The sequence below is a fragment of the Plectropomus leopardus genome, chromosome 4 (assembly GCF_008729295.1).
Source record: "Plectropomus leopardus isolate mb chromosome 4, YSFRI_Pleo_2.0, whole genome shotgun sequence".
NCBI classification, from domain to species: Eukaryota; Metazoa; Chordata; class Actinopteri; order Perciformes; family Serranidae; genus Plectropomus; species Plectropomus leopardus.
Window position 1 is genome coordinate 35,274,918 of NC_056466.1, and position 13,783 is coordinate 35,288,700.

At 39.1% G+C, this 13,783-nt stretch overlaps 1 protein-coding gene across 1 annotated transcript in view; it reads left to right on the top strand.

The window, feature by feature from the left end:
* The first annotated feature begins 6,709 nt into the window (after nt 1-6,709).
* Nucleotides 6,710-13,783, top strand: part of maml3 (mastermind-like transcriptional coactivator 3) — a 151,232-nt gene continuing 144,158 nt past the window's right edge. The window contains exon 1 of the mRNA XM_042485283.1: nt 6,710-7,829. Coding sequence (XP_042341217.1) covers nt 7,452-7,829 — 378 coding nt within the window. The 5' untranslated portion in view covers nt 6,710-7,451. The remainder of the gene's footprint in view (nt 7,830-13,783) is intronic.

Below are 13,783 nucleotides of genomic sequence, written 5' to 3' on the forward strand. Positions count from 1 at the left end.
TATATATATATATATATATATATATATATATATGTATCCTAAATGTAATGGCCAGAAGTAAAAAGCTGATGTTAGGTTATACACGAACAACACTGCTGCCGCGTCACCACCATTTTGAGGCTATAATTGTTGTGTTCTGCACAGCTTGACGTGATGAAGTTCTGTCGTCTCATTTAGCCGCATGTAGGCGCCCCTTTTTAAGACACATAAAGTGGGGATTTTGCTGATGGTTTTCATGTCATAGACCAAAATATGAAAGCCTCCTCAGTTTGTGTAAACCACAGGTTCCTAACCAAAAATCCTTTCAAAAAATTTATTTCCAAACGAGGGAACCGGAGGAGAATGCTAAAGTATCCCCGGGTTTTAGGATTCATTACTGGGATACTCTGTACAGCTTTAATTTGAGGGAATACATTAGTGGATGGAAAAAAAAAGTGTTTACTGGTAACAAGTTTAGGGGAGAATCGTGGGTACCCACAGAACCCATTTTCATTCAGATGTCTTGAAGTGAGAGGTCAATGTACCCCTTTGAAAATGGCCATGCCAGTTGTTCTTTCGACAAAATTTATCCTAAATGTGTTACGTCATTTAGCCTCCTTCCTGACGAGGCAGTTGGTACCAGAGTATATCTGCACATGCATCTGTAGAACAGCCAATAGAATGGCCATCCGTCTGAAATGGACTGTGATTCGCTCAAGTTTCCTGTCATATGCTATTTTTTTTTTTCACTCAAAAAACTCTTTGTCACCTGAATTAAAATATGCTCATAAATTATTTAGGGCTTTCTGCCCAATGAGGCCAAAATAATATTACCTAGCCAATCTTTCATGGGTCACAAGCTAGAAAAGTTGGGAACCACTGGTGTACGATATCAGCATTTATTTATTTATTTTTTTTTAATAGTTTATTGATAGGGACAATGCAAATCAATGTAGTACAACTTCTGCCTGTTACAAACTGGTTGTAGTAACTGATGTTTCACATGTAAAGTTTTTAGCTATTGCAGGTTTCCAATTCCTGTCCCTAGTTAGGCTTTTAGCAAAGAAAAGTACAATAATAGTTGTGTACAATAATAGTTATGGTAAAAACAACGACTAAAAGTTAAATATTTGCAACAAGATTACATGGAATTACAACATACAGTAAAGAGCAAAAAATAAAATACATTTTTTTAAAAAGTTTTTAAAAAAAGGACACAAGTATTAGTATTACAAACAGTTACAACACTCAGCTAAAAGACATTATAAAATAGTTAGAAATGCTAACATCTCTGATTTTGCTTAAGCCAGCCTTTAACACTAGTCCCCACATGAAGTCAGTCTGATTTAAAAAATAAATGAATAAAAAATACCAAGAGGGATATTAAAATGCCTTTTAAAGCAGACACAACATTTGAAGATCATCCAAATTACCTATCGAAATTCTCACACACTTATACTATGAGGACAAAGTTGTATCGTGAAGCATGCTGTCTCTCACAAACATTAGTGTTTGTCATTTTCATCACTGCAGTCACCCGATTGATCATTTGATAAGTCCGAAACAGAATGATGAAGAGGAAGCAGAGACACATGCTGTCCATGTTTTAATTACTTACACAGATTGTGTGATTGTGTGTGTGTGTGTGTGTGTGTGTGTGTGTGTGTGTGTGTGCGTGTATCTATGAGTGCAGGTCCATGTCTCTGTTGGTTTACCACGTGTGGGAGTGAATGATACCGTGTGTTAGCACATGAGTGTGTTTTGGTTGGGTGGTTCGAAAGAGACAAGGGAGCACATATGGCCTGAACAGTCGGGGATGGAGCTCAGAACTCCCACATGACATGACTGATAAAAATAAAATCAGGAGAGACACACACACACTGAGAGAGAGAGAAATGGCCTGCACTGTTGTAACACTGAAATGAACCCCATGCATTTGTAAAGATAAGATTCAATGTGTGTGTGTGTGTGTTCGCACGCGTGCGTGTGTGTGCTCGCGAGAGAGAGCATGCATGTGCCAGTGATCACTGTGTTGACTGGGAAGAGGAGGGCCATGCATGGTTATCAGTGTGCCTCTGATTCACAACATGACTATGATTACAAGAAATCATGCTGTCACTTAATCATATTTCATGTGAAATGATTATTCAAATATGAGACCCTGACAGTTGATAGAAAGATGTGAACCACAGAGTCGTTATAAAGAACAAGTGGGAGTTTACAAGTGCTCTCATTTCAAAGAATTAAATCTTTTCATTTCCCTTTTTTGTTCTCCGTGTGCTTCATTGTGCAGAGGTATTTTTAACAGCTCTTAGTAAAGCACAGTGGCTCTCTACTTCTTATTATTGGGGTCTTTAAATGGAACTGAAACTTATTCAACTGATGTACACATAACCTAAATGCCATAAAGTGTAAACTGTGCAAAAAGTTCAAGATTACTTGACATTTAGTTAAAAAAACAATTAAATTAAATCTAAAACAAAAAAATGAAATAAAATAATGATAATAATAATACCAAGGGAAATTATCTGAAGAGTGCTTTGAAAAGAATACTTTTGAAACATTTTAAATATGTAATTATGGTCATTGAATTAAATATGTAATTATGATCATTGCAATATAGTTTTTAGTTTCCCCTTCTTTTTCCCCTAAACATTTTCCCTTTGCTTCTTTGAAATAAATTTCTAAATCTGCTAATATCTCAAAATTTGTGAAACATTTATTACCAAGTTTCTCGTTGCCTTTTCCCCTGTGTTCTTAAAAGAAATTTCACCAATTTGCACAGGATTCAAAGGTTTGGATGTTTGTGAAAGGTGTCTGAAAGCAGCACTAGAAGTGTTGTTGCTGTAAGTTTCAATGGTTAAATATTTCAAAATAAAACTCTAACTTGTGTCCTCTGAACCTCTGCTTTGTTTGTAAGACTAGCTGCTAACATGACAGTGATTAACACTTTAAACTGTCACTGTTTGTTCATCTTTGTATTTTAAGCTATTATTATCAGAAGTAATTTTGCCATGCAGTTTTGCTTCATCATTTGAATCTGTTTGTACATTTTTAAATAATTCATCATGAATATTTTACTAAAGTTACACTTCATGTAGGTTTTTTTTCTGATGGAAAATGTTTAAATGACAAAAACTTTAGGAAGTTTGAACTGTAGGGAAGCTCACCCATGTGTTACTAACCTGCTACGTGCTGCATATTCACTGCCTTGCGTAATAACTTTTACACTCAACAGATTTATTAGCACAGAATCATACAACACACCTAATCAATGCATCATATGAGCAGCTCACATCACCACTACTTAATACATTTGATTACATCAGCTCCTGCTTAAATTGTTTTAGTTATGATTCATTAGCTACAGAAAAAATATTTCATTCAGCTCATGGGGAATTCTGATATTGTTGTGTGTTATTTCATACTTCAGGGCAGGTCTAAATTTGGAGAAATGGATTTATCTTTAGGTGATTATACACAAAAGAAAACGCACTGATCACGTAGTTATGCAGATGACACACAACTGTACATTTCTGCTGAACCAAATGAAGGTGCAGCTATAAACTCCATCACTATCTATCTGCTGGCAATAAATAAATGGATGAGCAATACATTTTTAAAGTTTAACGAGGACAAAACTTACATCTTACTAGTCAGCCCTAAAACAAAAAGAGAAATGCTTTCAAATAATGTGGGGAACTCACTCCCTGGATTAAATCTGAGGTCACAAATCCAGGTGTTATCCTGGATTCAGATCTGAGCTTTCAGTCCCACATTAACAAGGTGATGAAAACATCTTTTTTTTTAACCTCAGAAACATAGCTAAAGTACGGCCATTTCTAAATCAGAAAGATGCAGAAAAACTGATTCATGCCTTTGTTTCGAGCTGACTTTACTACTATAATGCATTTTTTACTGGTTTACTGAAAAAATCCACTGAGAGACTTCAGCTGATCCAAAACTCTGCAACTCGGCTGTTAACCAGAACCAAGAGGAGAGAGCACATCAGTCCAGTTTTAGCTGCTCTGCACTGGCTTCCTGTAACATTTAGATCTGCGGGTACCAAGTTACATTGCTAACTCTCTTGTTTCTTACTTGCCTTCACGAACACTGCGATCATCTGCAGCTGGTTTATTGGAGGTTCCCAAAAACAGCCAAAAGAAAATTAGGGATGCAGCGTTTGTCTGGAACACACTGCCTATAGATATTAGAGAAGCCGGCTCGCTAAATATCTTTTAAAGAAAACTAAAAACGTATCTTTGCAATTTAGCCCTTAACTAGCTCTGACTTTACTGCTTTGCATTCCGCTTCACACTTATTTATTGCTGCACCTCTTTAAAATGTTGTATTTTCTTTTATTTTACATATTTTATACACTCTATTTTTAGCCTTATTATTATTATTATTATCTCAATGGGTTTTATTTTCCATTTTATGTTATGCATTCTGTGCATTCCACTTTTTGAAGTATTATGAAATGAGTTTTATCCATGTGAGGATGCATTCTATGTATTCTATTCTGATCTTATCTTATTTTTACATGCGTGTTTTATTATGTCTTTATGTCTTCTGTCTTTAATTTCTTTGTTTTAAAGCACGCTGGGCTGCATTTTTTGTATGAAAGGTGCTATACAAATAAAGTTTATTATTATTATTATTATTATTACTATTATTATTACACTTCTGCCAATATATACCTCTAAATCTTCCACAGTGGACCTTTAAGAATTGTAATGTGCTGTCTGTATGAATTTAATGTGTGGAGCGTTCATTAGTTCAACAGATACAAGTAGCCAGTAGGATTTCTGTAATCTGTAATGTGTTATAGTATAATATTACCCTGTTAATACAGATAATATCTTTATAATAGTGTCCTGTAATTCACTGAGAATTTGTAATTGAAAACATCAAACAGGTTTATTGTGCCTCGGTGTCATGTTGTTTATTATGGAAAAAAAAAGTTCAGAAGTATGCAATTAATCAGAACTAATTTTATCATTTACTTGAAAAATGTAGCTGCCCTGCTGCTGTCCTGCCCACTCCAGTGTTGATGTGTTATGAGGCCCATTATTTTATTTGCAGTCATACTATTATAATTCTCTGTTATTGGGATTTTCCTTAATTCTGGACCTATATGTGTTGTTGTTGTTGTTGTTGTTGTTGTTGTTGTTGTTGTTACTGACCTGTTGGTTTCATTTTGCTTGTATTAATTACATATGCATCTAGCCTATATTTTATATTTATGTTAAATGTGTTTGTTCATTCATTCATTCATTTTCCGGGCTGGAGCCAATCCCAGCTGTCATCGGGCGGAAGGTGGGGTACACCCTGGACAGGTCACCAGACTATCGCAGGGCCTAAATGTGTTTGTTTCTTTTTTTTTTTTTTTCTGTACAAACAAATAGTCCTTCTATGGAAGTCAAAGCCTTGTAAGAAGAGATGCGGTAGTTATTTGTCCTGCATTGCTAATTCTATGCTATGAATCCAACACAGCACAGGTGAGGAGATGAACAGCCAGGTGCTGTATTAAAGGGACACGCGGACTAGGTGAGTGAAAAATAGTTTAAGTTTTCCCTATAAAAAACCTTTTAAAAATACAATAAAATGAAATAAAATAAAATAAAATAAAATAAAAGGTAGCAGTTGCTCAGGGGGGCAGACGTTGCATATATTGGGTGCATTTATCAAAGTTTTAGTGTTAAAATGACAGTTTAAATATAAAATATAGCATATAATATAAAATATGTAAAATTAAGATTTCATAAAAAGATGGAGTGGGGTAAAATAGAAGAGGGAAATATATATATAATGATATAAATAAATGATTATTATATTTAAAATAACATTATGTAAGTGCTACTAATAAAAATAGTGCTGGAATAAACAAAACACACTAAAACAAAATTGGGCTCGTAATAAAACCATAAAAAGATATGTGCTATAGGCAGTGGTGTATTGTGTAACAAAGTAATAATACTTCATTACAGTACTTCAGTATTTTTGGGAGTATCTGTACTTCACTTGAGTTATTATATTTCTGTCAACATTCCCTTTTACTCAAATACATTTTCCCTGTGCACTTTTGCTACTTAATACAAAATAAGGAAGAAAAGGAGGAAGAGACAGACAAATGAATGAAGGAAACTGTATTTCCCTTTTAGTTGTAAAAAAAAAAAAAAGACCTAGTGGCCTAGTAGTAGTGACCTAGAATAATGTACACTGCATTTTTAAGATGGTGTATGTTACCAAGAAATTAACTTCATAGTCCTCAGAATTTTTAAGGCTTGCTTTTCTTTTCTTTTTTTTATCACCAGCATTTACTTCATTTGGACTTTTAATAATCAAGCAGATTTGATATTATAAAATTACTTTTGATACTTAAGCACAATAAATATCAGATACTTTAAGACTTTTACTCAAGTAATACCCGAATAAGTGACATTAACTTCTAACATTTTCTGGTAAGAAATATGTATTTTTATTATAGTATGGCTTTCAGGTCCTTCATTCACCACTGACTGCTATAAAATATGAAGGGATTAGGTCTGGTTTAGATGGGGGACACATATCAGCGGAGAAACAGTCTTCAACACAACACCTGTCCTCTCCGGGAGACTCTGAACTCCACTCCGGATTTTCCGGGTGTCCGTCAGCGGGTTCCTCACAGCCTCGAGCTGGTTTTTACTCAACTCCTGTCCTGATATCACTCCGCTGGCATGGTGGAGAAGCGGACCTGATTATTGTGATGGTGGCAGGCGGCAGCCACTGACTACAGACTTCCGCCACTGCTTCCCATATCCGCGTTTTGCGCCGTCTGGGCTACTCGAGTTGCCTCACAACCGGACTACCGAGGGCGCCTGTGCGCTTTACCCCAACTAAACATCATCTTCACCGGGATTTCTTTCAAACCAAAACCATATGAGATGCAAGTTCACTGGGAAACTCCGGAGCCCGTTCGGTTCAGACAGCAAAACTTTTTCTCAAAGGACAACACCGTAGAACGGCGAGTGGACTGTTGCTGTCGCTGCCGCTCCTCCGCGGGACGGTTTGTGTGTACATGGCCGTAGAGTGGCCGCTAACGTCCATACCTTTTCGGTATTGTTGTTTTTGTGCCGCGGAGTTGTTGTTAGCAGCGTGGCAGCGGCTTTCTTCTTGAATTCTGTTTGGGGCTGTCTGTGGGCTCGCGCACTGTTATCACTGATTGTGGAGCAGTTTGTTTGGAGGAGAAGAAACGGTCACTCGCGAGCCCCTAACCATATGACCACTGGGCGCGAGGACCTTTAAACCTTCCCGGTCGTTGCTTGCTTCCGCGGCTGTTGTCGCTCCGCTGTCCTGCTGCTTTGGGCCGGGTAGGACGGAGGAGGGAGAGGACACTCGGAGGTGGAGGTGGCCGGAGGAGGAAGGATAAGGTGGCGGCGGGCTTGACGGGGACAAAAGTTCTTCCAAAATAGCAGCCACTCGGCCCAGTGATGGGGGACTTCGCCTCCCCCGCTGCCGGACCCAACGGCAGTATCTGCATCAACAACAGCATGAACCCGGCCGCCGGGAGCGTGGTGCCTGCCGGGACGGTGGGCATACCTAAGCACAGCACGGTGGTGGAGCGGCTGAGGCAGCGGATAGAGGGCTGTCGGAGACACCACGTCAACTGTGAGAACAGGTACCAGCAGGCGCACGCCGAGCAGCTGGAGATAGGGCGGAGGGAGACGGTCAGCCTCTACCAGCGGAGTCTGGAGCAGAGGGCCAAGAAGTCGAGCGGCGGCAGCGGCAGCAGCAAGCAGCCGCAGAGCAAGCAGCCGGACCCGGACTCTGCCTCCTCCACGGAACAGAGGAATAACACGCTCATAGCGGTAAGGACGAGCTCTCGGTCACGGGCAAGACAGCCCGGAGACACCCCTTCACTCACACACAAACACATCTGTCTCTTTACAGTCTGGCTTTCATTTGTCCCCCAATATCTTGGACCCTCATCAAGCTGCAAACAGCACTACTACTACTACTACTACTACTACTACTACTGCTTGTTCACTGCTGTGCAAACTTGTTGAAATCACGTTCACCGAGCTCTGAGAATTTGTAAAACACACACTCCACTGTTTCAAACCAGAGTGCTTACCATTAGTTTATGACACACACACATGCAGCCCCCCATTGAAGAAAGCAGGCTACAAGGGCACATGATTCGGAAGTGACAAGCCCGACAGCTGATTTTTGATCTTTCACAAGCTAGGTGCAGCTTTGTACTCAGGAGAAGGCTGAAAGTTTGGAAGGCATTTGCTGATAATCAACTAAAGATTTTCACCTCAGATACTTCAAACTAACTTCTGGAGGATTGCTGTTTTTTGTGTGCATGAAAACAACTTCTCCTTTCTTGTTTTTTGCTTTTTGGGTTCAAATTGTTCTGCAAGACAGGCAGCATTAAGGTTGCAACATTGCTTCCTTGCACTCAGCAGCAGCAGCAGTTTACACTCAAGCCTGTTCTGTAACCTTTGTAACATACTCTCAAAATCAGCCCTCACAGTGTTGCAAACACTTAATCACAGCCACCTCCTCACTTAAAGTACCCTGCAAGCAAACTTTAAAATACTTCAGACGGCTGCCACATTGTTGCTGAACATGTAAGTAACTTTTGGAGATTCATTCATAACTGACTGTGGAGCCTCCTGCAAAGTAATGCTGTGATCACATGACACATTCCACAAGGAGGCTCTATATCTTCCACAAAAGTGCATGTAGTTGTAAAACAGTGATGCTTTAGTAACTATAGTATCAGTCCAATAGAGCTCAGATAAACTTAGAGTAGGTTTTGTAGGTATGCTACAGTGATGTCTTGATGGTAGGGGGCAGTGGTAACATATGGACGATTGCTCTGTTTCTTATGGTTGTCGAATGAGGATCTTGGCTTGGAGACTTTTTTTATTTATGATCCGTTCTGCAGATCACATCCTTAAATGATCACAATGTGTATTTTACAAAGGAAACATCCGGATGTTTTACTGTCACTGCTCGCATGACAGAGATGGGGACAGACACCGGCAAACTGTGTAGTACCCCCCCCACCCCGTTACAGCATATCTCTTGTGGGCAACCTCCAGTTTCCTTTAGAAAACACCAAAGGATACATGTCGGGAATGTCAACATTGTTGTCCCTTTTGTTGCTGCAACGAGCCCAGCTTCTACCCCCCTTTGAAATGCAAAATCACAATGTCTTTAATTTCTGAGACAGCCCCGGTAGTTATTTAGGAACCACGCAAGCCTGAGCAGCCACATCTTGAGTGAGCAGCAGTGATTTTAATAGTGCAGGACCTCCCAGCAGCCCCTGTGGACATTAAACCGAACGGCCCATTAGATGGCCGGCAACAAATGCTCTGAGAATGAAGGGATTACTGCTTAAAGACACAGTGGCATCCCTCTGCTCTGTCCCTATCTGCTGCTAATACCTCAAATGCACACACACAGCATGCAGCAGCTAAATTACAGAGAGCTTGGTGTTTGTACCCATTATATGCTCCATTGTAAGTTGTTGGCATTGTTTAGTCATGGATTGTATAGGAGATGAAACGAAAGGAGAGTCTGCCAGCCCTCTCCCGTTTGCCTCTGAGGAGCAGAGCTGCAGCTAGATGGCTGTATGTAGTCACTGCAGAAGCAGGCATTCTAGGAAAGCCAAGTGTGCTATTAACGTAACTACACACACATACACACACACACCCCAAAATCTGTAGGGTTATATTACAGACTGTTTTTGGAAGCGTACTGTGTTGAGAGGGTGTTTGAAGACAGTTATGCCTAAAAGATGAGCTCAGTGTCAATTCACATTATGCTTTAGTTTTATATACAGGGTTCCCACGGCCATGGAAAACCTTGAAAAGTCATGGAATTTTGCAATCCCATTTCACCGGCCTGGAAAAGTCATGAAACTAGTAAAAATCATTGAAAGTCTTGAAGAAAAAAAAGGAAATGTGTTGTTTGTAATAAATGACATTAACATAGTAGGGAATTTATTTTCTGTAGCTGGTGATGTGACATAACTATAACATATGTCACTGTGTGACAGCATTTTGGTTATGTTACATTTTTGTTCATTTGTTCATCGCAAGAGTTTCTTCATTTTTGCCCCGCATTCCATTCCTACCTTAATGTATGCCCACAAGGCATTTCAAATAATTTTTAAGCACTTTTGGCTGAGGGAAGGGGCATACAGCTTTAAATGGCTGTATTTTGTATTTATTTTACTGCAGATTTTAAATGAAATTATGGCTCTGGAAAGCATGGTTTCTCTTTAAGTGATTTAAGAGAAACCATGTCTTTATTGAAAACTTATATATTTTTTTTTTATTAAGTTATTTAATTTTTTGATAATGTCTTTTTAGAAAACTTAAAACATTTTGAAGATTTTTTGTTTGTTTTGTTTTTGTAATTATTTTTTAAGAAAACGGGTTTGAAGGCATGTTTTTAAATTTTCTTTTCTTTTTCAAATTTTTATTTCTTTAAAGTTTCTGGTAGTTTTTTGAAAACCTAAAATTTTGCTTATTCTTTATTTTTATTTTTTTCTCATTTTTTTGAAAGGCACATTTATTTTTTTAGTTCCCCAAATTAAATCATTTACATTAGCCAAACCGTTGTTTGTCTACTGTAAATTATTAAAGATTTTTTGGGAATTTCAAATTCCGATGGTCCTTGACCACATCATGTAGGACATTGAAATTATGACTGAATAGAGTTTGAATCTTATGTTTAAAAACCGCCAGGCAAGTTAGGCAAGAAAAAAAGAAATATTTTGGGGACTTGAAAATTCATGGAAAAGTTTTGAAAATGTTGTCCATAACAGTGTGTGGGAACTCTGTATATAAAGGCTTCACAATATGAGGCTGAAATAGCACAGGTGTCTCTTTGGCAGTGTGAGTGCTGCTGTACTGGTTGGTTTGCAGTGTCTTTATGTTTATTGTCCGTTTGAAGAATTTCAGGAATGTCTACAGTGTGCAAAAGTTGGCGAAGAAGATGAAAATCAATGTGTTTGTAAAAGATAAAACCAGCATGTTGGTTTTTGAAAGATAGTTTACGCAGCTCTGACACATTACTGATAGATTGGAAATAATAGACGTGTAATTCCATGGTTCACTCTGTCATTGTTAGTGTGATATTCCTGAGCATTTCGTATTGTCATGTGCATGCCAGTACACTGTGCTGATGTCTAATGGTTCTCAGACACACCCACACTGTGGCAGGGGCAAGCCTGTAATTATGGAAAGCGTGTGTTTGTGTTGATGGGCTAGCTATTATTGAGAAAGGAAAAGAAGACACTGGGAGCTGCCGTTTTTCCCACCACTTCTTGGAAATCATTCAGGGAGCACTGTAGCACATATGTTACCTGGGGTGTGATATTCCCAGTACAACCACTAACAGCCAGACAGTGAGGTGGGACACAGTCATTGCTGATGTCCACTTTCTCAAGACAAACACGTCCTAACTTGAAATAGTCTAAACACAGGAGGATTGAATTAACAGGCCACCTTTATGCCTGCTGCCATCAGCCATATATCACATAACACTAATACTGTGATAGTCAATGATTCATTCACTTCTTCACTCTGGATATTTTCTAAACTCTGGATTAGAAGTCCACCAAATGCTGTAGGTTATGGTGATGGGTAGGACAGATGATCTAACAGTTTAGAAGCAGGCAACTTCCAGGCACATTGTAAAAGCCCATAATTATAGTTCCTTGGGGAGGTATTAAAGGTGTGTTGTTGTGTTGTCAGGATACTAGTATTTCTAACTTCATACCCAGAAAAATACTTGATACCATTTTTAGTACCACTGGGGAAAAAAACCAAAAAATTAAGAGGTACAAAAGATATTTTGAATGAAGATAAGAACAATACAAACAATAACATCACATAAACAATATTTTTAATTTGCATCAGGTAGTGGACCCCCCCCAGCAATATTACTTTAAGATAACAATGACAACAATATTTTTTAGTATATCTCAGGTCATGCAGCAAACAAACAAACAAACAAACAAACAAACAAACATACAAACAAACAAACAGTAGGGCTTCCCACTGAAAGTTAGGGATTCAAATCATCAGATGGAGACCCCTCAGTCGACTGAGCTAGCTCCGATTCAAGCAGTCGTTATTTAAATGTATTTCTTTTGTTCAGTGCATTGTACTTCTGGGGATGTTTTGGTTTCTAGATTTTGCTGTGGAGTGAGTGCTCTTGAATTTCACACCGCTCTTTGGTACAGGGAGCTGCAAACATGCAGGCAGCAGCACAGAGGAGAGAGGAGTGACCTTCTGCTTAGAAGTGGTAAATTTACAGTTCACAGCAACTTGATATTTTACAGTCTCTGGCTCTTGTGATGCTGCTGCACATTTCAGACCTGTTGTTAGCAATTTTTTTTTTGCTAGTCTGTGTTGTGGGACATTTTGGTTTTGGTCTTTGCTGTGGAGTGAGTACTCTTGACTGTCATTCTACTCTTTGGCAGCGTCTACTGCAGCAACACAGAGGAGGAGACCCATAGATATAGAAACTTATGGCGCTTTTTCAATACATGGTACCGGCTCTACTCTACTCTACACTACTCGCCCTTGGTATCTGGTACTTTTCTGGGGGTCTTTTCCATTAGAAGATAGTACCGGCTCAGTGTAGCTGGTCGTCATAGCAACACTGTGGGACAATGCCACTTTGGGGGAGACCCATTTTTTGGTGCGCACGACTACTACAACATGTGTCATTCATAAACTGTGTGGCAGCGCAAGGTCAATAACAGGGAAACTGCAAAAAAGATTCTACCGGCCGGTAATATTTCCTCTCTCTCTCTCTGTCCCCTGTGTTTGGGATATGCATGTCATCCAGCAAGGTGAGGATCGTTTGCACCTCCTCGAGCGGCCACGGTGTGATCTTTCTTGCAGCTGCTACAATAGCTTAGCTGTTTGCACTAATCAGAGTATTCTGTGAGTGCTGCGCATTGATGATGCAGTGGCGTTTCTCTCTGACCAATCAGTGGTCTGTACTGTGTCCATGTCACCTTTTAGTACCTCTTAGTACCTGGTCAGCTTTTTTTGGAACCCCAGGAGAGCATGTGCTAAAGTGGTACCAGGTACCAGGTACTTTTAAGTGATGGAAAGCCAAAAAAATGCGAGTCAAGTAGAGTAGAGCCGGTACCATGTCGTGGAAAAGCGCCAATAGATACCTCGTGGGCCACTGCCGGAAGCTCGGTGCGATGCGTGGAAGTGTGAAGTTGAATTAAATGAAGTATGAAATTTAAAGTAGCAGAAAATGCATTTACTCAAATAAAGTACTGAACTTGAGTAAATATACTTTGTTACACTCCATCACTATTCAGAAGACCACTGTTTTGTCATAGAGCTGATTAGATTTCCTCTAGTTACTAAAATGATTTCAAACAATCATGTTCACTTTCCGATGTTGATTTAAAGCTCACAGCAACTTAATTCGACAGGCTGTGGCTTTCATTCGATATAGTCACGGCAAAAAATGTTGTTGCGCATTTGTGATTTTTTTTGTTAGCACTGTTAGCTTGTTTACTATATTACATGAATGCAGCTGTCACACTCAACGTCCCGCCGAGCCCCGTTTAAGCGGTAGAACTTTGTATGGAAAACAAAACCAATCGCTAAATATTTGTATTGTACGACAGAATCTGATTCGACTGACATTATTTTGAGTCTGGAACAGCCCTGTAGAACACATGACATGCATATGTGTTCTACAGCTCTGTTTATTTTCTGTGCCTCTGGTGACTTGGCACCATATTTTGGTTGCTGATCAGATAGAT